A 27,977-nucleotide genomic window follows, 5' to 3' on the forward strand; every position below is an offset into this window, starting at 1 on the left:
ATCACTTTCTGAATAAACATATAAGACCTAGAAAAAACGTGGTTCACAGACTGACACAAGAGCTAAGAGAATAATACTCCGAGAAAAAAACACAGAAGCAAATCTTTGCGACCTTGGGTTGGGTGACGGTTTCTCAGCTACGACACCAAAATCCAAACAGAGGTAAAAACAGGTATTTCTAACACGCAAATGCCAACAGTACCCAAGAAAGTGAAAAAAGACCATCCAGAGAATGGGAGAAATTATTTGCAAATCATATTTCTGATAAGGGACTGGAGTCCGAAATATAAAAAGAACTCTTACAATCCTTATAATTCATATGAAGTCATAGGTCATAACTTATAACTCTTATAATTCATCAATAAAAAGGCAACCCAATATTTTAAAAACGGGCAAAGGACTTGAACAGACATTTCTCCAAAGACAATATACAAATGACAGGGACATGAAGAGATGTTCATCCTCATTAGTCATCAAGAAAAGGCAAGTCAAAACCACGATGAGACACCACCTCACACCCAGTGAGCTGGCTATAATTTTAAGTCAGTAATAATTTTTTGTTGGCAAGGTTGTGGAGAAGAAGAAACCCTCCTACACTGCTGGATGGAATGGAAAAGTCTGATAGTTTCTCAGACAAGAGTTCTTGGACCCCAAAAATCTACTCCTAGCTATGTACTTGAGAAGTGAAAACATGTCGGCGTGAACACTTACATGTGAAATGTTTACAGCATCGTTATTTGTAATGGTGGAAACCAAAATGTCCATCAAACGATGAATGGGTTTTTTTTTAATGTCGTATATCCACGTGACAGAATATTCTATCACTCAACTACAGAAAGAAGTGAAATACTGACACGCACATGCTACAACAGGGACAGCCTCAAAAACATTATGCTGAGTGAAAGAAGGCACATACAAAATGCCACATACTGTAGGATTCCATTTATAGGAAAATCCAGAGACAGGAAGGAGACAGTGGTCGCCAAGGGCTGGGAGGGGGCAGAGAACGGAGAGTGCTGCTCTTGGGACATGGTTTCTTTCTGGGCTGAAGAATACGCTCTGGGATCCGAGAGTGGCGATGGCCGCACACCACCTCTGTTATGTACTAAAAACCACTGAATTGCATTCTTCAAAAGGGTGAATCTTTTCGTGTATGATTCATATATGAATCTCCATGAAGTGTTTTTTTTAAGTAATCAGCTGTTTTAAAAACAATTCAAAAGAACCAAAACATGCTTTAAAATATAAGACAGCTGTAGGCCACCGGGTTGGCTCAGTCGGTTAAGCATCCGACTCTTGATTTTGGCTCAGGTCACAATCTGGCAGTTGGTGAGTTCAGGCCCCAATTCGTGCTCCACATTGTCAGCCTGCTTGGGATTCTCTCTCTCCCTCTCTGCCCCTCCCCCACTCACTGTCTCTCTCAAAATAAATAAACTTTACACACACACACACAATATTGTTAGGGCACCTGGGTGGCTCACTTGGTTAAGTGTCCAACTCTTGGTTTCAGCTCAGGTCATGATCTCACAACTTCGCAGCTTCTGCCTCGCACTGTGTCTGTCTCTCTCCCAATAAATTAAAAAGACACGATGTCATTGTATTGGTTCCTTCAAACCTTCCTGGTGTACTTCACAGCTGTGGGCACTGTCGAGGCCAATTCCCACTCCAACGGTGTTTTCTAATCATAAGGGTTGCAGGAGGAAGTGTTGTCTTACCACAGTTCTTTTCAGAAAACCCGAATCTTGTGAGATTTGATTTCCTACTGCTAAGATAATGAAGATAACAATATAAACAAAGCCATTAAATAAAAAATCTTACGAGATCATTTAAGAATCCTGAAAACATCCAGACAGCTCGGCTAGGTCACCTTATGCGTGCATGGTTACTAACATATGTCTGAGCACCAGCCTGCTTCTGGAAGAAGGGGATGCAAGCCACGGCAAAGACCCAGATACCAGTGGGAGTGAGCTGCACGCAAGCCAACCTTCACAGGTTGGAGGAAAATGCTGGAAATCCTGCCACGGCGGCATGGACATCTTGGAGAACACTTCAGAAGGTCCCCCAAGGAACACTGAGGTCTTACTCCTGCCTGGGGCTCCTATCTTGACCAGCAGTCTCTAAACAGCCGTATGTCATCCACTGCTGCAAAATGGTATTTGTTTCATTAACAGCACCCACGATTTGGATCTGCAAAAGGCAAAGACACACTACTAACATTCCAGAGTAAGAACGCCTTTATTCAAACGTGCAGACGTGCAGGACGATGCGGCTTCAGCATCCAGGACACAGACACATCCTACAACTCCTCCTGTTTTCTCTCCAGAACACAGGCTGCAGGAGTGCATAAGCAACTTGGGGGAAAAAACACATTCAGTCCAAAACCATTTCCTATGAGCTCCAATCCATGTATTATACTCGTTAGCTTCAATTAAATCAGGAAAATTAACTTTGCATTTACTTGCCTAACACAGTAAGTCAAAGATAACTTTAAACAGGGAAAAACATGCAACGATGAGTGGTCTCTCCAGATGGCTCCATGAGTATGATGGGGAAAGTGAAACATGCCCAACAGACGTCAGGACGATTACATACAGAAATAGGACAAGATGGCCAAATCGCTATTCAGGTGTCATGTGAACAATCTCTCTATAAAGATACACGTTAATGAAAAAGTAACATTTCACAAATGTACGTAAGATAGCTATTCTAATTAACAGTGAAAGCAAATCCCTGAGCTGAGAATAAAAACAGATCTGTGAGATGCCACAGCCTGAAAAGAGGCTCTCTTCTAGTTTATTCCTCCAGATGGTCAGGTAACCCATGATTGATTATGCTGAGCCAAAAATGCCAATTAGCCAAGTTCACAGGTGGTACAGTGAAGGTCACTTCTAAGAGCACAAAATTACCTTGAATGCAAGCATGCTAACAATTAAAGGCTTAACACACAGAAACAGAAGCAGCCTCTGGCCACTTCCAGTCCTTGCTGATAGACGGAGCAACTCACCACGATGAAAACAGAAGGGAAGCTGTGGAAGATGAACATTCTCCTGGGTACTTGTGGGGTTCTTTTTTTCTCCTGTGTATTTATTTTAAAGGGTCACCATGCAAGGCACCCCGGCTAGGACAATGACCTGCCCGCTGTGGTGGCAACCAATGCTTGCAGGGGGGCCCGGAAGGCGGCTCCCCACTCCTGCCGTGCCCAGCACCCCCCTCTCCTGCCCTTTTTCCTGACTTCTCTCCTTAACATCTTCGGACTGAAACCTGCCCATAAGCACCCACGAGCCGGTGACAGCAGAAATGGAGAGACTGCCAACCTCTGGCCCATCCCAGGGGGTTAGCTGTGCTAGAAGGGTTGGGCCAGGCCAACAGGAAAGGAGGAGACAGTGTGGGAGACAGTGCCAGGGGAGCGGATGCCATAGTAAGAGATTCTCTAGAGTCAGGAAGAGGAATCAGCCTTTACATCCTGAAAGAGGTATCTTGCCTTTTCTGTACAGCAGGAGAAACCCGGCCCAAGGCAGGAGGCGAGTTCCAGAACGCCCATTCCTGAAAAGCTGTCGCCGAACGTACTGGTGGGAAGCGAGCTGACCTGAAACAAGAGACTCGGGTTGCAGGGATTCCCCTTCCTCCTTAACCCCACTCTGCATTTCACTTTAGTGTTTTAATGAACGAGAACGGAGTCTGAATGTGTTTTTTCCTCACGTTGAGATTTCTCTCACGTAGACTGCACAGTCTGACACAGACAGAACCCGGCAGCCGCTCTGGGCGGGCACAGGCCCATCCTGAGTCCCATCCTTTTAGATCTGGTGTGGTTTCGACTGCGGGGACAAAAGTTCTGTAACACCGAACACCATTCTCGCCTTGAACTCTGAAGTCAGAGAAGAGCACAGCTTCAGTGATTCCTCTTCTTTTGTGGGAAAAAGGTATACTTTGTAGGATTAAACTCTTCCCAGATACGCTCAAATTCTTCCAGAAAAAGCCTCACATACTCTTCATCCTCCATAATCAAAACATTTTCTCTATTGTTCTGAATGGCTTGAGTGGTCCAGTTGAGGGAGCCCGTGATCAGCACCTTCTTGTCCACTATGGCAAACTTGTGATGCATGTAGCCCAGGTCCTGATCGTGTCGCACCTGGATGCCTACAAAAAGGGCAAGTCAGACTTCTCCACCTCCTCTTACAACGCTTTCGTTCAGACACGGGAGTCCCTTCTCAAGTGCAGACAGTTTCCCAGCAGCTGCTGCTCTAGTTCTGACTTGGTAGGGGAGGCGGGAAGCTCGTCACCCTTGGGCAGGAGGCGGTGGCTGAGCCAGATGGTGACCAGCCGCCACCAGCGCACAGGAGGGAAGGCCGAGGGAAGGGGGAGCGTGGTGGCCCAGGACCGGGGGGCGGTGGGGACAGCCGGTCCCGAGGGGCGGGATGGCAACACTCACACAACTTGCCTTCTGGCGCCGACAGGCAGCCCTGGAACCTGGGTGAGGTCTGCCCGCCCGCACTTCTCAAGGACGCACCAACCAGCACAATCCCGGGTTACTGGTTCTGGGAGGGCCCATCACGGACCCTGCCAGAGGGGTCAGGGCAACAATCGTTCACCGGGCTTTCCTTGCCTTCAAGCTCTCACTGGGCCCACCCCTGGAACTGGGGCACCCCTGCCAACGCCACGCACGCCAGCACCACACCCCACTGCATAAGGGGAGGATGGGCCTCAAGCAGGAAGACTGCAGGAGAAGCCAGGCCCTGGGTGCTTCGGGCGAGGGAATTAAGTGTCACCCCAAAGCCAGCCGGCTGGGGCCCCTAACTCCCAGCGTGCCCTGGGCCTTTCCACCAAAGCAGAAAGAGTTCTAACTGCTACAAAACCGAATTCTCCCTTGCTTTGCCTCCTTCACTCGCCACGGAGCCTGTAATCCTTGCCTTTTGTTTTCCTGTTTGTCTCTCTCCTACCGTTTTCAAACTCCCCTCAGGCAGGACCCGTCTGTCCATCCTCCTCTGCCTCAACCCTGGAATAATGCCTACTTCCTGGGTTATCTGCTTAGTGGACGAGACCATAAGAAATGTGTGATTTAAGAGAACAGTTTAAAATAGGCTGCTTTGCAACAGAGTCACCAGACTTCACAAATAAAAATACAGGATGTCCAAAGTAAGATGTGATTTCAGATAAACAACAAATACTGTTTTTATTTAAAAAAAAAAAAAGGGTTTGTTTTTTTTTTTTTAATGTTTCGAGAGACAGTGCAAGCAGGGGCAAGGGAGGGACAGAGAGAGAGGGAGACACAGAATCCAAAGCAGGCTCCAGGCTCTGAGCTGTCAGCACAGTGCTGGACATGAGGCTCGAACTCACGAACCGTGAGATCATGACCTGGGCCGGAGTCAGATGCTTAACCGACTGAGCCACCCAGGTGCTCCTACAGATAGTTTTTTAAAGTAAGTGTGTCCCATGCAATATTTGGGACATACACTAAAAAGCATTCGTTGCTTATCTGAACTTCAAATTTACCTGGACATCCTGTATTTTGCCAGCAACCCTGCCTTGTAACCTTCCTATCCCAGGGGACCCGAACACCACTTCTCTAACCAACCCGCCAGCAACTCCTGTTAGCTCTACCTTCAGAACAGATCTTAAGTCCCACATGCAAAACACACTGTTATACTGAGGCTGAGGAGGAAATACAGACCTCACGGGTAAGCCCAGAATCTGAATTTAGACCCTTTGCAAAATTATTCATACTTCCCGCTTCAACTGTCCCCATCCCAGTGCAAGAGAAAGGCCAGCCAGAGGTATCCGTCTTACCTGTCCTCCTGCAGCCGGAGAAACAAATTAACTGCTCACCATCTAAACATTTTAGCTCCACGTTTTTTAGTATATCATTTTTATTCATTTCAAAAGCCCCAGCATAAAATTCACTAGTGGATTTAAGGTGAAATGACTTTTCCTCCTTTAGCCCCTCAGTCCCGAAGCCCCACCTTCGCCATCTTGGCACACCTGCTCCTATGCACACGGTCACTGAGAGTCCGCTAGCGGCGGGCCTTGCAGGTTTGTTTTTACAGTTCGCCCTTGATTTCCTGAGTGCTGCCTGGCTAAGCCATTGTCATTTCAGTCTGCAACGTCAAAAACTCAGCTGGTGGGGCTACATCCCCTGCCTCTACCCAGTACAGGCTTTCCCCACAGCCCCCCAAGGCCAACGCCAGTCATCAGAAACTGGGAATCACAGGAGCTATGTCCGCTTTCCCCGGTGTCGCTGGGCAGACCCCCAGCCTCTGAGAATCCCCCAGATCTTCTCCACTAGCTGGGAACACACAGCCTGCTCACTCCTCCGGGCTCACACTCAGGTATCCAGCGTTAACACCTCCCTGCACAGAAGTGCACCCACTGGGTGAAGGCAGGTGCTCTTTACAGATGGCCCTGGAGTCTCTCCAGGCTAAAACCATCCTGACTTCACAAGGCCACCAGGGGACATATATGGGGTCTCACCTATACTCAGACCCCCCACCAAGTTTCTGCTTTTGACATTCTCCCCCACTGCCTAAGGCCCCCGGGGTCACATCATTCGCCAGGCTGGGGGCCTGATGACCCTCCCCAGAGGTTCTCCACGGACCTGAGTCCCAAGCCGGGACTCCCGGCCTCTCTGGCGCCGCCTACCTGCCTTGCGGAGCAGGCCGATCTGCGAACCGTTGAGGGCCATGTAGTCGCAGTCGGTGATGACCCGGACGCGCACCCCGCGCTGGTGAAGCAGCTGCACCGCGCGCCCCAGTTGCGGGCTGGAGAAGGCAAAGAGGCAGAGCTCGAGGCTGGCGCGGGCGGCCAACAGGGCGCTCAGCAGGCGGCTGAGCGAGCTCTCGCCGTGGGGCAGGCTGCACGGGCAGCCCGCTGGCGGCCCCGACGGCCCCTCGCTCGGGGCCTGCAGCAGAGCCTCGGTGCAGGTCACCTGCGACGGGAAGAAGAGCACCTCACGCTGCAGAGAACTCCGCCACCCTCGCCGTCGCCAGGCCCGCAGCCAGCGCAGCACGGAGGGCAGCGCCTCCAGAGCCAGCGCGAGACCCACGGTCGCCACAGCCGCCACCCGCCAACGTAACCGCTCCATGCCGCCTCGACCTGCCCCGCCGCCCACGGCGCCTGCGCGCGCGCCCCCGGCCACGTGCGCCCGCACCTCCCCACCCACTGCGCCTGCGCACCTCTAGCCACGTGCACTCAGCGCCCCCTCCCCCCCCCCCGTCCCTCCACTGCCCATCACGCCTGCGCCGCGACCGGCCACGTGCGCCCGACCCCCTCCCCCATACACACCACCCACTACGCCTGCGCCCTCCGGCCCTGTACAGCCACCCCCGGCCAACCTCGCCTGCGCAACCCCAGGCACGTGCGACCGCCCTCCAGCCACAGCCCACTGTGCCTGTGCACCCGCAGGCCCCGTGCGCCCCACCCCCCATGGCCCCTCCCACACGTCCCACCACGCCTGCCCACGCGCAGCCTGGCTGCACACCGCCTCTCTGGGCTTATTCGCGGCCCCACCGCGTCTGCGCGCCCTCTGGCCAAGTGCATGCGCCCCGCAGGCGCCCCATACCACCCGCTCCCCGCAGATCCTGCAACAATCCAGGTCCTCCTCCCTTTGAGGGGCAATAGAGCAGCCGTGACCGCTCAGTTCAAACCTTTCCTTTTGCTTTAGGGGCGCGGCTAGGCAGGGGTGGGAGAAGGGTCTGGAAACACACTGAGAGTGTCAAATAAGGAATGCTTAAGCTGGTGGCAGGGTTTGAACTCAAAGTGTCAGAGACAGTGGTGTGATGGGGATGGCCCCAAAGCCAGTCTTAAGCCCCTTGTTTCTACAGAATTTGCCAATATAAACTTGTTATTTGGAGATGCCTGTTCGTTCTGCTTTAAGCATAAGCACGGTGAAAACGTAAGAAGGCCTCGGTCCTGTCTTAGCAAGCACTGGACCCACTGTATCACTTAGGAGGGGCTGTTACTTTCACAGGGAGAGAAAAGAGAGAAGGGCTAAGTTTTCTTTTTTCTATTTTTTCTTTCTTGAATCCTGGTCAGGAATTTCCACGGTTAATTTAAGTCTGTCTATGGTCTTTGAAAGGAAATAACTCCACAGTCTCCTCCTTATAACCAGCTGATGGTCTTCATGACTTCCATCCATTAAAAAACAGACTCCCCAGATGGGGGGAAAGGAGCTGATCTAAGTAACTTTGGGAAACCACGTTTTAACTGGAAACCACAAGGCTAAACACAACAGCAGCCGCCCGTCAACACTGTACTCTGGGTGATACCTTTATTTCCCAAGGCGGGGAACTGCATACACGCGCACTGGGGTTGAGTGCATTAGTCGTTGGTTGGCGGATAGTGGGAGCCAGGGTTCTCTCTGTTGGATGGGGTAAGAGATAAGCACCGGAGAAGGCTTGAATGATCCCTCTGGTACTGGATTGGGGTCAGAGACACCACAGTGAACTCATGGTTAGCTTACTATTTATAGTAAAATACGTACTATGTCAGTTTTGACATACCTCACATACCTCAGTCCCCCAAGAGGCCCAGAAGCAGTGACACCCCGGCAATAATGAGCATGCTAGGTCCCAGATCTTAGTTTCCAAACACCATTCTCCTTGAAGAAATAACAGATTCTGGGTGTTGGGCACGGAGACTGTAGATGTATTTTCGGCATCTTGTAGTACGAGAAATTGAGCATGTGGACATGGCAGCAGGAACAAAAGACACAGGAGTAGCCTAAAAGAGACTCCAGTGGCCAAAACTGGAGCAAATGGAGAAACAAAATAAATATTTGCAGTAGTTTTTATAACCCAAGTGCAAGATAAATATACATGACTCTATACTGCTATAAATAAATGACTGAATAAAGAAACAAGAGAAGATACGTGTCTTCCTTACAGAAGAATTCCAAATAATATATGTAGCTACTCCTTGCTACGGGAGGGAGAACTAAATCTCTCTGCCCCTTTGAAAGTGGGGAGAAACCTTGTAAACACCACCTTAACCAAGTGATAGTGACCATCACCAGAGATGTGTGAATGTTACATACCCCGGATATGATGAGAAGGGCACCTCACTTCTGCGGTGGTTGTTCCCAAAGCTCATACACCCAGTTCTATCATGAGGAGGAAACGTCAGAAATCCAGATGGAAGGACTTGCTATCCCATTCCACAGGATAACTGGCCAGTATTTTTCCAGACTGCCAAGGTCATGAAGAGAAGGGAACTGCTTAGAAACTGTAACAGACCAGAAGAGACTGGGGAGACTTGACAACTAGATGCAATGCGGTGCCCTGAACTGGATCCTGAAACAGATAGTGTAACTGGGAAAAGGGCTGAAATGTGAAAAAGTCTGGAGCTTAATTAATAGTCACGTATCAGTGTCAGTTTCTTCACTTTGACAAATGCATGATAGGGATGTAAGATGCTAATAATAACAGAAACTAAACTGTGCTATCTTTGAAACATCAGTAAATCTAAAATTATTCCAAATTAAAACTTATTTTAAATGTTGAACGTTCACCTTCCGTATGACCCAGCTATACTGCTCCTAAATATAACCCAAGAGCAATGAAAGCACACGTCTATGTGTGTGCATGAAGACTTGTACACAAATGTCTGCAGATTTATTTGTAATAACCCAAACCTGGACATAATACAAACATCCATCAACAGATAAATAGCCGAACCCTCGCCTGTCCATATGATGGAATACTATTTCACAATAAGAAGAAACAAACTGCTGATATATATGGATAAATTATGCTGAGTGAAAAAAGATAGACAAAAGAAGGTATATTCTGTGTGGTTACACCAACATGCAATTCTAGGAAATGCAAACTAGAGTGAAAGTAAATCAGTGGTTGCCTAGAGATGTGGGAAGGGAAGAAAGAGTATAAAGAAACATACAATGAGATGTTCACTATCTTGATGGCGTTAATGTACATACGCATATGTCAAAACCTGTCAGGGTGTATGGTTTAAATGAGTATAAATTATTGTATGTCAGCCATACTTCTTAAAAGTGCCTTTTTAAATTTACAAATAGAGCCCCACAGTGTAATTCTAGCTCCCCTACGTCACAGCTGCATGACCTAGGGCGAATCACTTCATTCTTTGGGACTCACTTTCACTTCACTTTCACTGAAAAGATAGTAAAGAATGAGAAGGTGAGCACAGTCCTATATAAAGAGGTAGTCAATTCCTCTCTGTAAAAACAACCAACCAACCAACCAACCAACCAACCAACCAACCAAATATGCGCGTGCATGCGTGTGCGTGTGTATTAGGGAAAATGGTCAATAACAACCGCGTCAGGGTGCTGGAAATCCACCAAAGGCAGACAATAAAATGAGAGGCATCATTTTTTTTAAAACTGCTGGAGGCTGCTCCCAGCCGTTCACCCTCCCAGCTCAGTTGGCAAAAATGGTGGCCTTACCAATGTGGGACCGGCTGCAAAACCCTAAAATCTAGGTTTTTACTTTTGCTGGCTAAAAGTGGTGGGTTCAGTTGGGAAATGAATGACAAACACCTGCAGCCTTACCAACCCAAGCTTCCGGTCCAAGGTGAGGTAAGCCGCAGACCAGCCAGAAAATAGGACAGAAAGGGCCCCAAAGTGAGAAAACCATAGAAAAGCTGACCTACACTCTCCACACATCCTTGGTGAACTGGGGAGCTATGCATGAATGGGAGAGACCCAGGAGAGGCCAGGGAAGAGCGAAAGCCAATGGAGGCTTGAAAGGGTTCCCAACCCACAAACACATCGATCAGCAGATGACAGGATTCTCACAGGCTTAAAATATTTGGGTACAACCTCTGCCTAAAAACATTGGCTGACTACTACATTAGGAAGACACAGCAGTGACCTCTAGACATAAATAAAAATAAGGATTAAAAAAAACATTGGGGCACCTGGGTGGCTCAGTAGGTTAAGCGTCCAATTTCAGCTCAGGTCATGATCTCGAAGTCCATGAGTTCGAGCCCCGCGCCGGGCTCTGTGCTGACAGCTCAGAGCCTGGAGCCTGCTTCATGTTCTGTGTCTCCCTCTCTCTCTCTCTCTCTGCCCCTCCCCTGCCTGTGCTGTCTCTCTCTGTCTCTCAAAAATAAATATTAAAAAAAAACAACAACAAACTGAGCAGACACACCAGCGTCACACTACAGAGGGAGAGGTTCTACAGTTTAAGTCCAGGCACGTTTCCAAAGAAAAACAACCTTAGAAAAATGTAATAGAATGTAATAGAATTGCTATACTATATTATCTAAAATGTCAGTTTTCAACGAAAACATAATAGACATGCGAAGCAGCAGGAAAGTGTGACCAACATACAGGGAAAACAGCAGCCAATAGAAATTGACTTTGAGTGGACCCAGATGTTGGAATTAGTAGAAAAACACTTCAAAGCAATTCTTACAGAAATGTTCAAAGAATTAAAGGAAAATATAATGATAATGAGTCCACAGATACTCCTTAGAGAAACACAAATTATTTTTTAAAGTCTATGCAAGGGTTGTCTGGGTGGCTCAGTCGGTTGAGCGTCCGACTTCAGCTCAGGTCATGGTCTCATGACTCGTGAGTTCAAGTCCTGTTTCGGGTTCTGTGCCGACAGCTCAGAGCCTGGATCCTGTTTCAGACTCTGTGTCTCCCTCTCTCTCTCTCTCTGACCCTCCCCCGTTCATGCTCTGTCTCTGTCTCAAAAATAAATAAACATTAAAATAAAGTCTATGCAAACTGTCAATTAGGTTCGATTGTAACTGCCCACTGTGGTTGGAATATTAATAATGGGAAAGGCTACACATGTGTTGGGGCAGAGGGTATATGGGAAATCTCTGTACCTTTCCCTCAATTTTGCTGTGAACCTAAAACTGTTCTTATGAAAAGAAGTCATTTACATCATGCACAAAAATAAACTCAAAATGGGGGCGCCTGGGTGGCGCAGTCGGTTAAGCGTCCGACTTCAGCCAGGTCACGATCTCGCGGTCCGTGAGTTCGAGCCCCGCGTCGGGCTCTGGGCTGATGGCTCGGAGCCTGGAGCCTGTTTCCGATTCTGTGTCTCCCTCTCTCTCTGCCCCTCCCCCGTTCATGCTCTGTCTCTCTCTGTCCCAAAAATAAATAAAAACGTTGAAAAAAAATTAAAAAATAAATAAATAAACTCAAAATGAATTTTTAAAATTTTATTTTTAAGTAATCTCTACACCCAACATGGGGCTTGAACTCACAACCCTGAGTCAAGAGTTGCATGCTCTTCTGACTGAGCCAGCCACGCACCCATAAATTCAAAATATATTAAAAACCTAAATGTGAGGGTTACCTGGGTGGCTCAGTCAGTTAAGTGTCCAACTCTTGGTTTTGGCTCAGGTCATGATCTCATGGTTTCATGAGTTCAAGCCCCATGTCAGGCTCTGCAGTGTGGAGCTTGCTTGGGATTCTCTCTCTCCCTCTCTCTCTGCCTCATCTGTTCATGTTCTGTGTCTCTCAAAATAAATTTAAAAAATTAAAACAAAAATAAAGATGCATATTGTAATCCCTGGAGCACCCACACCCACACACACACACACACACACACACACAACTTAAAAAACTAGGTTTACAAATCCAAAATTAAAATTATGTTCTAAAACATAGTCATTCAACAAAAAATAAACACGTTAAAAATAGGAACAAAAAGACATGAGACACATTATAAATATAATATGCCACTGAATTCTACTCTTAAAAATAGTTTAAATGTAAAATTCTAGGCTAGATATATTACCACAATATAAACATTTTTAAGTCTTAAATGTTTTCTATATGTCATATAGAAACATATAAATATATAGAAAATGGACATAAGAGATACAGAAAATAGCAAAATGGGGGCTCCTGGGTGGGTCAGTCAGTTGAGTGACTCTTGATTTTGGCTCAGGTCATGATCCCAGGGTCGTGGGATTGAGTCCCCAGTCGGGCTCCATGCTGAACATTGAACCAGCTTAATATTCTCCCTCCCTCCCTCTGCTCCTCTTCCCCACTCACTCGCTGTCTCTAAAATTAAATAAAAGGGGGCGCCTGGGTGGCTCGGTCGGTTAAGCGTCCGACTTCAGCTCAGGTCATGATCTCACAGTTCGTGAGTTCGAGCCCCGCGTCGGGCTCTGTGCTGACAGCTTGGAGCCTATTTCGGATTCTGTGTCTCCCTCTCTCTCTGCCCCTCCCCTGTTCATGCTCTGTCTCTCTCTGTCTCAAAAATAAATAAACGTTAAAAAAAATTTTTTTAAATAATAAAAAAAATAATAATAAAAAAATAAAATTAAATAAAAGTAGCAAAATGGCACATGTAAATCTAACCACACCGATGATTACATTAAATGCAGGTAGACTGAGAGCTCCAAATCAAAAAACAGAGATTGTCAGACAGGCTAAAAAGGCAAGATCAAATATATGCTGCCTTTAAGAGAGACACTGTAGATTCAAAGACACAAGTGGTTTGAAAATAAGATGGAAAAAGATACACCACGCAAACGGCAACTGTAAGAGAGGTGGACTTGCCATATCGATATCAGAGAAAATAGGCTTTAAGACAAAAAATAATATTCAAAGTAAAAAGTTATGTTACTAACTTTGGCAGGATTTAAAAAGAGGTGTTAAATACCACTAGTATTTAATGGGACATTCGTAAGAATTACAAATGGAGGAACGCCTGGGTGGTTCAGTCCATTAAGCGTCCAACCCTTGATTTCGGCTCAAGTCATGATCTCACGGTTCAAGAGATGGACCCCCTGTCCGGCTCTGCCCTGCTTGGGATTCTCTCTCTCCCTCTGTCTCTCTGCACCACCCTCCCTTGTGCATGGTCTCTCAAAATGAACACATAAACATTAAAGAAAAAGAATTTCAAATGGAGGAATTTAGGAAAGATGCTTAAGTCATTGCCCAATACTCTGAACAAATGCTCCAGATGGTCTGTTCTTGGAAAAGTGTAAGTATTGCAACCCTTCAAGCACAAAGGGAAAGCTCAAGACCCAGAATGTTTTCTCTCTCCCAGTTAGTGCAAAAAAGCCACAAAAGCACAAAACCAGACTCAGTCCCCAAGGCAGGAGTCGAACTAGGTCAGTACAGATTCATCTGCCCACCATGTCTTCTGCACCCTCACCTCTGATGGCCATCAGTCTTCAAGAGCTGCACATTCTCAGGTGAAAAAGGCCACAACTGCCCATAAAAACCAATCAATATATGGCCCTACCTGCCCATTCTTGTCAATAAAAGCTTCATTGTATGTTGGAAATTTAGATCACACATTCCCATAAAACGAAACCTGACACTTATGTTGGGTTCTACCCGCCAAGGGAAGTCAGTCAGTAGCCTGGCAGACAACTGGCAAAATCCTCTTTAGAACATGAGAGCAAGGTTTCCAGAGAATGTCATTCCGCAGAAAGAGAGAAACATCTGTACCCAAAGATAAGGGGCACGGTGGGAAGTCATCTTTCCCCCCCACACTTACCCTTTACCCGTGTGAGCCTGGAGTTCCCTCCCAGTCTGAGAAGATGACCAAGACCTACAGCTGCCAGTTTAAGGGTTCCAGGTCACCTGGGTATGCTTCCCACCATCTTCCTTTCAAACGGATTTGTCTTTAAATATTTCTAATGAACGAACTATTCCCCAAAGTTGAACAAAATGTTAAGCACACACCTGTAGACATTCAAGAGATGTCTTTGGAATAAATGAGTGTTACCTCATCTCCATGATCAACTCCAAACACTAACTTTGAGAAGACCATCCAAAATCACTAAAGCAGCTTAAACTTCCATACCACAGAGAATTGGCCACTCACTGGTGTCATTGGTTTTCTTTTTTAATTGTGTTAAAATGCACATAACATAAAATTTACCATCTCAACTATTTTTATGTGTACAGTTCAGTGGTATTAAAGATATTCACACTGATGGAGCACGTGCTGGCTCAGTTGATAGAGCATGCGACTCGATCTTGGGTTTTGAGTTTGAACCCCATGTTGTATGTAGAGATTACTTAAAAATAAAATCTTAAGGGGTGCCTGGGTGGCTCAGTTGGTTAAGCACCCAACTCTTGGTTTTGGCTCAGGTCATGATCGCATGGTTCGTGAGTTTGAGCCCTGTGTGGGGCGCTGTGCTGACAGCATGGAACTTGCTGGGATTCTCTCCCCGCCGCCTCTCTTCCACTCCCTCTCTCCTCTCTGCCTCTCTGCCACCCCTGGCAACCATCATTCTACTTTCTGTCTCTATGATTTTGACTACTCTAAGTATGACCTATAATTGGAATCATAGAGTGTCTTTTTGTGATTTATTTATTGCATTTAGCATAATGTCCTTAAGGTTCATCCATGTTGTAGCATATTACAGGATTTTCTTCCTTTTTAAGGCCGAATAATATTCCATTGTATGGATATGCTGCATTTTGCTTATCCATTCATCAGTCGATGGACAGTTCAACTGCTTCCATGTTTCAGCTGTTACAAATAATGCTGCTATGAAGATGGGTCACAAATATCTCTTCAACACCCTGCTTTCCAATCTTTTGGGTATATACCCATAAGTGGAATTGCTGGGTCATATGGTAATTCTATTTTTAATTTTTTGAGGAATCTCCATACTGTTTTCTACAGTGGCTGAGCCATTTTATATTCCCTCCAACAATGCTCAAGTGTTCCAATTCTCCCACACCCTCACCAACACTTGTTTCCTGTCCCCACCACTCCCTCCCCCTCCCCCACCCCACCCCCCCGAGTAACCACCTTCATATATCTTCTTCAGTAGAATGCCTATCCAAGTCGTTTGCCCATTTTCTGAATTGGGTTGTTTCATTGTTAAATTTTAGGAGTTCTCTATATATTCTGGATATTAATCCCTTAGTATGATTTGCAAGTATTTTCTCCCATTCTGTGGCTTGCCTTTTTACTCTGTGGATAGTGTCTTTTGATGTAGAAAAGTTTTAAATTCTTATGAAGCCAATTTGTCTATTTTTTCTTTTGTTACCTGTACGTTTGGTGTCATATCCAAGAAATCACTGCCAAATTCAAAATCAAGAAGCTTTTGCCCTGTGTTTTCTTCTAAGAGTTTTGCCATCTTAACTCTTACATGTAGGTCCTGGTTTCATTTTGAGTTACTTTTTGGGGGTTAATTTCTACATATGGTGTTAGGTAAGGGCCTAATTTTGTTCTTTTGCATGTGGACATTCAGTTTCCCCAGAACCATTTGTTGAATAGACCGTGCTTTCCCCCATTGAATGGTCTTGGCACACTTGTCAAAAATGATTTGTTCATATTTGTGAGGATTTTTTTTCTGGGCTCTCTATTCTATTCCACTGGTCTATATGTCTGTCTTCATGCCAATACCACACTTTTTATTATGTATCTTCAAAGTAAGTTTTGAAATCAGAAAGTGTGAGTCCTCCAGATCTGTTCTTTTTCAGGATTGTTTAGGCCGTTTGGATGAGGTTCCATATGAATTTTTTGATGGGTTTTCCTATTTTTGCAAAAAATTATTTTTTGGGATTTTGATATTGGATTGCATTGGATCTGCAGATCGCTTTGGATAATATTGACATTTTAACAATATTAAGTCTTCCAATCTGTGAACATAGGATGTGTTTCCATTTATTATTATTTCTTTACGTGTTTTTTTTTTAATTTATTTTTGAGAGACAGAGAGAAAGCGTGAGCTAGTGGGGGGAGGTGGCAGAGAGAGAGGGAGACACAGAATCCGAAGCAGGCTTCAGGTTCTCAGCTGTTAGCACAGAGCCCGACGAAGGGCTCGAACTCATGAACAGGGAGATCATGACCTGAGCCGAAGTCAGATGCTCAACCGACTGAACCACCCAGGCATCCCTCTATTTATTTATGTCTTCTTTAATTTCTTTCAGCAATTGTTTTTTTCCCCCCAATTGTTTTGTAGTTTTCATTGTACAAGTTGTCACCTCCTTGGTTAATTCTTATTTTATTCTTTTTGATGTTATAAGTGAAATTGTTTTATAATTTCATTTTCAGATTGTTCATCATGTATAGAAATGTAACTGTTTTCTTTGTGTTGATTTTGTATTGTACAACTTTGCTGAATTCCTGTATTAGATCTAATGTCTTTTGTGTGGTGTCTTTAGGGTTTTCTATATATAAGGAGCATCTCATCTGCAAACAAATAATTTTACTACTTCCATTCCAATTTAGATGCCTTTTCTTTTTCTTGTTTAATTGCTCTGGCTAAAACTTCCAGTCCTGTGTTGAATAGAAGTGATGAAAGTGGCCAACCTTACCTTGGTCCTGATCTTCGAGGAAAACCTTTGTCTTTCACAACTGAGTACTATGTTTGCCACGGGTTTTTCATATACGACTTTTATTATATATAGTTATAATAATTATATATTTTTATATTGATTACATATTATATTTTTATCATGAAAGAGTGTTGAATTTTGTCAAATGCCTTTTCTGCATTGAGATGACATGTGGTTTTTCCCTTTCCTTTTACTAACATGGTATATTACACTGATAGTCTTATGTTGGACCATCCTTGCATCCCAGAAATAAATCCCATTTGGCCATGATGTATGGACCTTTTACTATGCTACTTGTTAGTATCTTGTTGAGGATTTTTGCATCAATGTTTATAAGGGATATTGGTCTGTAGTTTTCTTTATAGTGTCTTTTCTGGCTTTAATATCAGGATTATGCTGGCTCATAGAATGTGTTAGGAAGTGTTCTTTCCTCTTCTTTTTTTTTTGCAAGTTAGTTATTTCAATGTCTGGTAGAAGTCACTAGTAAAGCCATTGACTTCAGGAGTTTTCTTTCTTGGGAGATTTAAAAAAAAATTTTTTTTTATGTTTTTATTTTTTGAGAGAGTGAGAGAGAGGGGGAGCACAAGTGGGGGAGGGGCAGAGAGGGAGACACAGAATCGGAAGCAGGCTCCAGGCTCTGAGCTGTCAGCACAGAGCCCAATGTGGGGCGTGAACCCATGGAATGAGAGATCATGACCTGAGCCAAAGTGGGATGCTCAATCAACTGAGCCACCCAGGCACCCCAATATTAACTTTTACATTATTAGGTGTGCTTAAGTCATGCAGGAAACAGAGTACAGTTACATACCATTGCTACAATATTAGCTTTTATAATTGCTCATGATCTACCTTTATTGAGATCTTTATTTCTCCATATGGCTTTGAGGTACTGATGGTGTCTTTCACTTCACCTTGCAGAACTCCTGGGGGCATTTCTTGTAGGGCAGTTCTAGTGATCACAAACTGCCTCCTCTTTTATCCGGGAATGTCTTGATTTCTCCCCCACTTTTGGACAGTTTTGCTGGATAGGACTATTGGTTGACAGGGGGTTTTGTTTGTTTGAGCACTTTGACTATATTGGCCCACTGTCTTCTGGCCTCCAACGTTTCTGATGAGAAATCTGTATACATTCTCATTGAAGATCCCCATATGTGATGATTTGCTTCTCCCTTGCTGCTTTCAAGATCTGCTCTTTGTCTTTTGGAAGTTTGATTAGAATGTGTCTCAGTGTGGCTCTGGGTTCATCTTGGGAGATTCTGAGCTTCTTATATATTTATGTTCCTATCTTTCACCAAATTTGGTTAGTTTTTAGCCATTCTTTTATTTAATTTTATTTTTTTTATTTTAGAGGGAGAACATGCAAGCAGAGGTGGGGGGCAGGAGAAAGAATCTCAAGCAGGCTCCATGCTCAGCTCGGAGACCAACACAGGGCTCAATCCCATGACTCTTTGATCATGACCTGAGCCAAAATCAAGAGTATGACGCTCAACTGACTGAGACACCCAGGCACTCCTAGCCATTCTTTGAATGTCCTCTGCCCCTTTGCCTTCTGGGACTCCCACAATGTGCAGGTTGATCCTTTTGATAGTGTCCATAGTTCTCTTAGGTTCTGTCCACTTTTCTTCAATTTTTCTCTGTTCCTTAGCCTCACTGATGTCCACTGTTCGTTCTATCTTCAAGTTCATAGATTCTTTCTTCTGCCTGCTCAAGTTGGCCTTGGAGGCACTCTCGTGAATTCTTCATTGCAGTTGTAGTTTTCAGCTCTGGAACTCTGTTTTTTTTAGGTTTTCTGTTTCTTTATAGTTCCATTTTGCTCACACATTTTTTTGGCTTTCTTCACATATTCCTTTAGTTGAGCATCTTGAGAATTGTTTTAAAGACTTTGTTTAGTATATCTGCCATTAAAAGTCTTTCCCAGGGACCAATTCTGTTGTTTTCCTTTGGATGGGACATACTTTCCTATTTATTTGTATGCTTTGTGATTTTTGGTTGAACACTGGACATTTAAATCTAATCATGTGATAAGTGAAAGTCAGATACTTCCCTCTTCCCCAAGGTTTGCTGCTTTTTGTCTTCTATTTCTATCATTGTAAACTCTTTGCCAAGGATCAGACTGAGGTATAAACTTCTACTTTTCTCAGGTCTTTCTGAGCCTTTCCTTGGGCATGCACAGTTTCTAATTTCCCCTGTATATGCAGTTGTTTCTAAACATCCTATTTTATCGTCTGGCTCCTGAAAGGGGAAACACACACACAAACTGAAGCGGGGGCAGGGGCATCAGACCATTAAGTCCTCTGGCAGCCAGAGGGGGAGGGGCTTGCAACAGTGAGGGGAGGTGCAAACAATGGCTGCCAGGCTCTTTGCACCTGTGATCTGAAGCAGCAATGAGTGATCAGAGCACAGATTCTCCAGGGTTGTAGTTTAGGGTCCTTTTTACTCACCACAGCTCCCCTATGGTGTGTGCAGGCTGCTCCAGGAACACCTGCACACCTATGTGGCTAGGGTTGGGGGATGGTAGTGCTTCTGTGCTACGAGCTGAAATTGATCAAAACTGACCACAATGTCCAGTCCAAGTCTTCTAGAATTTGCAAGTCTTTAACAGACTCCAGAGTTCCAAAATGGTTCTATCAACACAGGTTTGATTTTAGCCATGATATTTTCTGTGACTGATCCCAAGAAAATTCTAGGTATCAAGCCAACAAAACCACATAGTCAACAGTTTAAAAAAATACATCTTTATTGTGTTTCAATGTTCTTGCACGATAGATACCTAGTCATATAAACTTAGTCTCCATGTTAAATATAAATTAAGCAAAGAACTATAAACAAATCAGCAAAACTGCTGGAAAATCCCTCCAAGCCATGAATCCTTATTAAAGGTGCACAATGGCATGAGAAAATGTTCTTAAATCACCATATTCTGAAAATTGTTACCTGCTGCCAAATGTAAATGTTTAAAGAAGCAATCAATAAAGGGCAAAGTGATATGGGAGAGAACTGTGGTGGGTTCCTCAACTCCACATCCAGTGAGTCAGGCAAGACAAATGGCTCCATCTGACATTTCAGCAAAGTATCATCTTTGTGTAAAAACAAAAGATCAGGGCCTGTCCTCAAGCTATAGGGAAATGCCAAAGCAACCACCCAAGAGCATGGCCAGAAGCCTTGGAAGTTACATGATTCCAGAACATGAACCCCAGAGGGCCCAAAGATGAGGAAAACATCCATTCCACCCCAAAAGCCATTCCTAGAGCTCAAAACCAGATCACTAACAATGACTGAGGATCAGCACAGACCCTGAAAAGTCACAACTGTAGCAAAACATACACGAAGACATATAAAACCTGGAAAAGTCTTGGGTTTCAGAACAGAAAGGTTCAAACATTAACCTTAAGAGAGGTTTTTTACTGTGGCCAAAATACCCAAGTTGGGACTGGCCTCACGTGTTTTCCCTATAAATTCTGAGATCGAAATCCTTGAGAGACAGGAGATGCACATTGTCTTTGGTCATCTCTCACAGAGGTGCACACACACAGGGGACCTAGTGTCCCAAGTGTCTCTGTGCCCCCTTCAGAGCTGGAGCAATCCACCTGGCTTGTGGCATGGTACTGAAAACTACACCAGGCCCAAACCCCACAGAGAGGGCAAAGTTCAGCCCCAACAGTTTCCATTCCTTACCAGGAAACAGGAGTGGTCTGTGACTGCCCTCCGAGACCCGTCTCTGAGCTCAGCGGCGAAGATGGCAATCGCCGCTTTTCAGGTGAACGTGGGCTCAGATTCCCACGGCGGGGTCAATTACGAGGCTCTGAGGCCGTGGGGCTGCGGACGGTGGACATGAGGTGCGATTTGTAGGTTTTGCTCAGACCCGTCATCCAGAACTTGAGCAGCTTGACATTGTCCTCCTCGGATGCTCCAAGGATACTGAGGAGCTTCTGTGTGTCCTCTTTGGGCCGACTGTCCACCTTGGTGAATTTAAAGAGGACCTTCACTTTGCTGAAGAAAATCAAACACAGAGCGCTCAGACACCACAGCATAATCGCACCAGGGCTCTGGGCTGAGGCTGGACGGCTTCAGGACCAGCCAGAGCCCTGCAGGCGCCTGCACACCCCAGGACCTCTTGCCTGCCCCGCACTTCCGCCCTGGGTCACATGGCTGGGGCCTCAGGATGGGGGAAAACGCACATTTTCTTTAAATTCATTAAAGGAGTTCAGTGCTCCCAAGCTTCATTATATTATTAAATCAGGACAAGGTCTAATTGAATTTGACAGAAAATTACTAAGGAAAAATTACTAACGGAATAACTAGTTAGCTTCAACGGAAAGGGAACGTCTGTTATCTGGCTTTCAGATTTTTAAAGTTAATTAAGCAGCAAAAATAACTGCTTCTCTTGGAGGCACGTGTCACTCCCATGTCACAGAGGACCTGCGTGGGGACGAGGAGCGCTGACCCTGCTCGAGGCCACCCAGCTAACAGACTAAATGGCGAAGATGCTATCTGAACCCACGCTGTTAACTCCTATTCTACCCCATTTCTCACAGAGGCCACGGCTTCTTCTTCTGGAAACAGCTTCTGGCTCTCGCCAGCAGAATATAACTGCCACTGGCTGCCAGCCCGCCCCCGGGGAAAGCCAACTCTGGGGGCCGACAGGGCGTGTGCTCACTTCATCCACTCCTCCTTGAGGCAGACGAGGCACTGGTCCACCACACCCACAGACAGATTCTGGTTGCTCAAAGCAGCTTCCATCTTGTTCAGGATGGTGGGGCCAACTGGGAACAAGGGTGGGGCCGTCAGCGCGATGGGGAGCGAGAGGCAGCCTCACCCTCCTTCCCGCTCCCCCTGCGAAAGGAAGCCCTGCTCAGCAGCGCCCACCTCGGTCCGCGGCTACGGGACTTCCACTGGTCACCACGAACTCATACTTGCTGAGGGACTGGTCATCCTCGCACCCGACCGGGTGGAGGCTGGAGCGAGGGGCTGTGTGGGCCTCCACGACCACAGCAAATTCTGCAGCGACACAAAACGCACCGCTCGGGGAACCTGCCTCCCGCCGCCACTCCGAGTCATCTCGGATCACAGAGCGGAAACACCTCCCCGGACTAACGCTTGGGCATCTAAAGCCTTTTCTGGTGTACTTGTGAATACAGGTTAAGGATTAACTCTTGCCTCAGCGAACGCATTATGTTACAGTCACTACTGATTACATACCTCAGTTCAGCTAACGCCAAACAGCCCTTGTGGCAGGGTCCCGCTGTTAGCCCCATTTTATGACAGGGGAACAAAGCGGTTTGGCTCAAGGTCACACAGTTAGTAGTGGTGAAGAAATTCAAGCCCATCTCTGACACCAGGAACCCGTGGTCCAAAAACAGGTGCCGTCTGAGGGACTCAGGACCCAGCCCGGGTGCTGACTGCAGCGGCAGCTCAGGACTGCTGGGCGCCAGAAGCTCCGCCCGTCAACCTCCTGGCCACCTTGCATCGGTGTGCTCGGGTGCTCAGAGAAGCCCCTGGCTTGCCTGGGGAGGCTGGGATTTACACCCACGCCGACTGCTAAAGTCCCCAAACCAAAAGACGAGGACGCTGACTAGATTGTTGGCTCTGCCCGGAGGAGGGAACCTGCCAGCATTGAGGGAGGAGCCGGGCTGAGCAAGCCCCACTGTACTCAAGAACATCAAGGATGGATTTAAGGCACGTAAAAGAGTCGTCGTCTCCGGAATCCTGTTGGCATCACCAACTCAGCACAATGGCATGACGAGAGCCTGGCAGCCATGTGTGTTGTGCCCACCCCCAGGACTGTATCCTGCCCTCCACCGAGAACACATCCAGACAAGCCACCCTCACTCTGAGGCCGCCTTGTCCAACCCTCACCCGCTTCACGGACAGAAAATCGACGCCCAGAGCCGCCGGGAAAGCTGCTCCTCCTGCTTCGAGCCAGCAGCATCCTCACGTCCACGGCGGAGACCCACTTCTGCTCGTGTGCCCTAAGGCGCAGGGACTCGGGTCAGATGGGAAAGGTACGCACCTGAGGACAGCACGTGGGAGGGGATCTGCACGTGGGGGCTGAGCCCCAGGAAGTTGCACCGGTAGGCCTCCTCATACTGGTCGCTGTAAGGGATGATGCGGACGCAGCCCACCGGCAGCATAGTCTAGAGAGGACCCAGTGACTCAGGCTGACACCAGCTGGAATGTCCCCCCCCACTGCCTGTCTCCATCACCCACACCCCAAGCGCCCTCTGCAGCTCAGTGCAAAGCCTCTCTCCTCCCAGAAGGCATTCCTGGTCACACAGCCCCACTTGGGTGTCTCCCACACGGCCCCGACTTCTATTCCGGCAATCAGTCATACAGGACTTATGCTACCTCTTGCTTTGCGGTATTAATCTATCGATCTTCGGTTTCTGTCTCTTCCCTCATCCCACAAAAAGATTTTAAGCTTTCTGGTAGATTGTGTCACATTCATCTTGTGCCCTCAAAGGCCTAGCAAGATGTGAGGCATGCACCAGGTTTCTGATGACTTAAATATCATCAGAGTCAGACCTACGCCTTGGCGCCCTCTGCGCCACTGGGGCGCAGACAGCATGGTAGACCTGCATCCCATCTGACTCACTGGGAATGTTCTGTGCCCAGGAACGTGTGGTGACCCAGACATGCTTCTCTGGTAGCTGTGAACCATGCCCGTGACTTCTTGGAGGGATTTGGGGATGGGGTATAAGGTAGTCAGTTATCAATCTATCAGGGTAGCACAGACTCCTTCCACTGGAAAGAACGACCATTGATGGCTGCCATTTTACACAGTGGAGAAAACAACACATATCTTAGATTCAGGCACAAACCTTTACACTGAGCCATTAATGCCTCTTAACATTCACACCCAAAGTCAGGATTTAAAAAAAAAAAACCCACTAGACAAACCCGGTCCTGCTACAAAATACTTAAGAGAAAAAATCCTCTTACCCGAAGAACTTCAAAAGCTGACTGGACAAGGTCTGCGTCTCTGCTTTTCCAGATCACTTGATTCCCCATGAGAACATGCCAGGCCAACATGCGAAAAGACGGGGCACCCAGGACCTGAAAGATATAGTTCAGGGTTTTCTCTGTGAATTTTCTTCCATGCACCTCAAGTTATTTGTGTGCTCTCTGGACAGGGAAGGGAGATGGGTCAAGAGAGAAGAGCTGGTAACTAGCCTGCAGCCGGGAAGATGCAGCAGGAAGCCTCTGGATTTGCACCTGAAAGCCTAACCGCAAAGCCCTCGCACACTTTGAGATCTTTTCTCCAATTTTATTTTTAAACACTTGAGGCAGAGAATTGCAATATTCACTCTCTCTCTATATATACACTATTTTGCTGAACTATTTGAAAGTAAGGGACAGGCAGCATGACACTTGAGCACCCAGAAAGGACAGGGATCTCCGACACAACCCAGTACACACCACACCCAGAAGCCCCACATGCATGTGCCACCAACCCAGTATCTGGATCCCCAAACCTCTAACAATATCCTCTATAGTTGCTATTCTTTCAATCCAGGATTTACTTAAGGATCACGACTGTTTTATTTATTCTGCTATCTTTATCCTACTTTAGCCAGAACAGTCCCTCTCTCCACCCAACTTTTTGTAACTTCCCAGATACTGGCATTTTAGGAGAATTCAGTCTGTTATCCTATGGCTTATGAGCATGGCTTTAAAAAATAAAAAGGGAGGCTAGAAATACTAGAGATTTTAGAAGACTCTTATAGCTTCAAAAAATACTCCCACTTCCCATGGAATTTAAGATTCCTTCCAACTTTAAACTACATGAGCAATCGACAAGGATGATTTTAGCCAAATACATGGTTTTGATGGGTGACTGTTCCTCATCCAGCCCCACAGAGCATCTGCCATTAAGTCAGTCCTTACTCCATTTTCCAAAACAGAAATATCTTTTGATAAAACTCACGCTCACTGTAAAAATAGCCACAGAAAAGTATAAAAAGGGACTGTCCTTACAATCTTGTGACCTCTTCCTCCTGTATGACCAAATATAACCATGGTCAATAGTGTTGAGTGAGACTCCGTCTCTGCTACCACATATAAACACACCTACCACCCTGCACAATACACTGCTTGCTCTCTTCTTTGTGTTTAATGACATCCCATCATTTGGATGCAATTCCTTTGGTTGGACATCTGGGTTCTTTCCAATTTTTTGTAAGAAGGGCCATCATTTCTACTTTACAAAGTGTCTAGGCTGCAGGCAAATCAATAGTGACGTTCACTTCCTTTAAAAGGTTCCAGAATGACACGATGAGAGAACCGTGAGAAGCCAACCACGCAGGTCTTTCTTTAAAACAGACACGCACATCATCACTAAAAGGGGAGCACACATCCTGTGGCTAAGAAACCCCAGACAGCCACTGCCGTCTTCAGCCAGCCATCAAGGATTTTTTTGGTTACTCCTAACCGACACTCCTGCCAGCTCTCGAACACGACGGGCCAGAAGGACAAAGCGTGCTGGATGAGGGGGCTGGGCTCTTCTCTAGAGCTTGTGAGTGGGGGTGTGCTTTTCTGCCGCCTACCTGCCTCATGTGCCGAAGGGACTTAAAGACAGACAGCTTTCGGGGCTGCCAGTTTCCACAGTCTGAGAGCAAGGAAGACTCTGCTGGGCATTTGGTCAGCTCCCGCCCTTCTGCACCGTCTGGCACGACAGGGGCTTTCTCCTCCTCTTCAGCCTCAGAGTTGTCCCAGCTTTCTGATTCCTCTTCTAAGTCTGCAAGGCGGACAACACAGACATTTATGAACATGCTGCCCCTGGATCCCTTCATTCCCTGGATGCAAAAGGGTCGTGTCCACTTTAGCACAAGGCATCACCCGATTTCTGGTTTGGGGCAGCTTTCATACATCTTGTTCTCGGAGCCCCGGGGTGAGCAGGGAGGGTTGGTCTGCTTACTTATTTAGTTAGCTCAAAGCCTCACGTTGCATTAGGAAGCAGGCACCTGCAAGACTAGGAGCTGCTCACGGTCATGGAAAAATGCAATGCTGAGCAAGCTGACAGCTCATTCACTGAACACTTCCCCAGGCAGGTGTTATGCTGGGGGTGGCCACACGCTATTCCTCTTCATCCTTCCAAGTGTCCTGAGGTCAGTGCTATTCTCGTTTTACAGATAAAGAAATACTTGTTATTTCCATTAATCTGTGTGACAACTGTCACAAATGAGGACATCTTCATTCCGTGTTCCGAGTGAGACCTGCAGGGAAGAGGCCTGATCTGTGCACACAGAACACGACAGGAGCAGAGCCAGGATCTGGCCCCAGGTCTGTCCAAATCCAAGTGTGTGCTCGGAGCTAAACTACAGTCCAAGACATGACAGAGAGCCCCGCGTGCCTGCATGTCTATCCTTCCTACAGGCTCGGATGGACTTGCTTGGCTCTCTGTGTAAATACTCTCACCAACAGACTACCCTTGCCATCTTCACTAGCCTCGAAATTTCTAATTTCTAATCAGAGTAGCAAATGGTCCTGGGCCCGACTTGATCCACAAGGACACGAAGGCGGACAGAATGGCTTTGTTTTTCAGAGCTTGCCCTGCTCCTGCTGATACTCTACCCCCTTCTCCCACTCAGGAAAGAAGCATGTTAGAATCCAAGTGCATGCGAAGTCACCTGACTAGGAAGAACCAGCTCCGATTCATTAAGGTCCATTACACGCAACCTGAAGCACGTCAAGTGTTACTGGTAACACATCACACACGACACACATCACAAGTCTGGTTTGCCCAACCCCGAAGCTGAGGCCGTGGACCTAGATCACCAAGAATCAAATCACCTCCGAGGGAAAAGCACGGCCAGGATTGAGACCAGAGGTTCCTGTGCTGGTGCACAGCGCACCAGAATCACCTGGGGAGTTACTTAAAACCCCCAGGACCCTGAGCCCCAGATCTGGTCACGAACTTTGGGGAGGACTGCCCAGACATTGGAAAGGCTTGGGAACCATCCTTGACAGAAACCTTGGGTCCAGCTGAAGCACAACATTTTGTCATTAAAGAACAAAGAACGAGAGACTGTCTAGAGAGACCAAGCACCTGGATATTGTAAAACAGGGACAAGAAAACCTTTAATCGATCCGTCCTCTCCACCCTCGAACAACCCCAACTAGCAGATTTTCCCAACCTGCCCAGAGCAGTAGATTCTTTCATAGGACTGTCAAAAAGAAGACAGGAAATCACGATAAAAACACCCAAGAATAAAGGGCAAGCCCTTGCAGATACTCCCCCCGGTTTCCCATCCTTGGGTCCCCTTCATGAGGACGGAGGAGGGCCTGGAGGCTATGACGTGGCCCCCGCCAGCCACCACAGGCAAGGCCTCCAGCACGGGCTCTCCCGGCTCACCCGCAAGCTTCTCCATCTGGACCAAGGTGTCCTCCGTGGGGGCGCCCTCCAGGAGCTTCTCAGTCAGCCGGCTGCCGCACGCTTTCAGGAGCCTGGAGAACAAAGCACCATCTGTGAAGGGTTCTTGCCAGAAGAAAAACGGAACCTGAAGCCAGGCAAGCCTTTTGATCTGGCTACTAGTTTACAGAGAATATGGGATAAAAGATCACATTGCAGTTACATTGAGCCAAATCCAAAACAAGAATTCTGCAGGACAAGTGACCCAGGTCCTCCAACAAAAAGCACGGGAGAGTCGGTGGCAGAGGCACAGAGAACAATGTGCAAGTGGAGGGGTGACCCGACCCCACTTCAACGGTCAGTTATGAGGCAAAACAG

At 46.7% G+C, this 27,977-nt stretch overlaps 2 protein-coding genes across 11 annotated transcripts in view; both read right to left on the reverse strand.

The window, feature by feature from the left end:
- Window positions 1-2,216: 2,216 nt before the first annotated feature.
- PLD6 (phospholipase D family member 6) lies at window positions 2,217-7,075 on the reverse strand. Its single transcript, XM_047089769.1, has 2 exons — window positions 6,634-7,075; window positions 2,217-4,137 (listed from the first exon to the last, which is right to left on the reverse strand). The coding sequence occupies exons 1-2, from the start codon at window positions 7,073-7,075 to the stop codon at window positions 3,890-3,892; spliced, it is 690 nt and encodes a 229-aa protein (XP_046945725.1). The 3' UTR covers window positions 2,217-3,889.
- A 479-nt stretch (window positions 7,076-7,554) lies between these two features.
- FLCN (folliculin) overlaps window positions 7,555-27,977 on the reverse strand; it is a 31,489-nt gene continuing 11,066 nt past the window's right edge. For 8 of the 10 annotated variants that reach the window (XM_047089766.1, XM_047089761.1, XM_047089764.1 and 5 more), the window contains 7 exons: window positions 27,603-27,694; window positions 25,795-25,985; window positions 24,191-24,304; window positions 23,262-23,385; window positions 22,118-22,249; window positions 21,909-22,014; window positions 19,971-21,241 (listed from right to left, as the gene is read on the reverse strand). In XM_047089766.1, the coding sequence (XP_046945722.1) occupies window positions 21,040-21,241; window positions 21,909-22,014; window positions 22,118-22,249; window positions 23,262-23,385; window positions 24,191-24,304; window positions 25,795-25,985; window positions 27,603-27,694 (961 nt within the window). In that variant the 3' untranslated portion in view covers window positions 19,971-21,039. Of the gene's footprint in view, window positions 8,351-8,501; window positions 8,738-9,025; window positions 9,177-19,970; window positions 21,242-21,908; window positions 22,015-22,117; window positions 22,250-23,261; window positions 23,386-24,190; window positions 24,305-25,794; window positions 25,986-27,602; window positions 27,695-27,977 lie in introns of those variants that run through there. The other 2 variants (XR_006964120.1, XM_047089768.1) reach the window with 2 other exon arrangements.

Source organism: Lynx rufus, unplaced genomic scaffold (assembly GCF_022079265.1).
Source record: "Lynx rufus isolate CCGP_SWC_20201006 ecotype Redwood Valley unplaced genomic scaffold, mLynRuf1.p SCAF_28, whole genome shotgun sequence".
Lineage (NCBI taxonomy): Eukaryota > Metazoa > Chordata > Mammalia > Carnivora > Felidae > Lynx > Lynx rufus.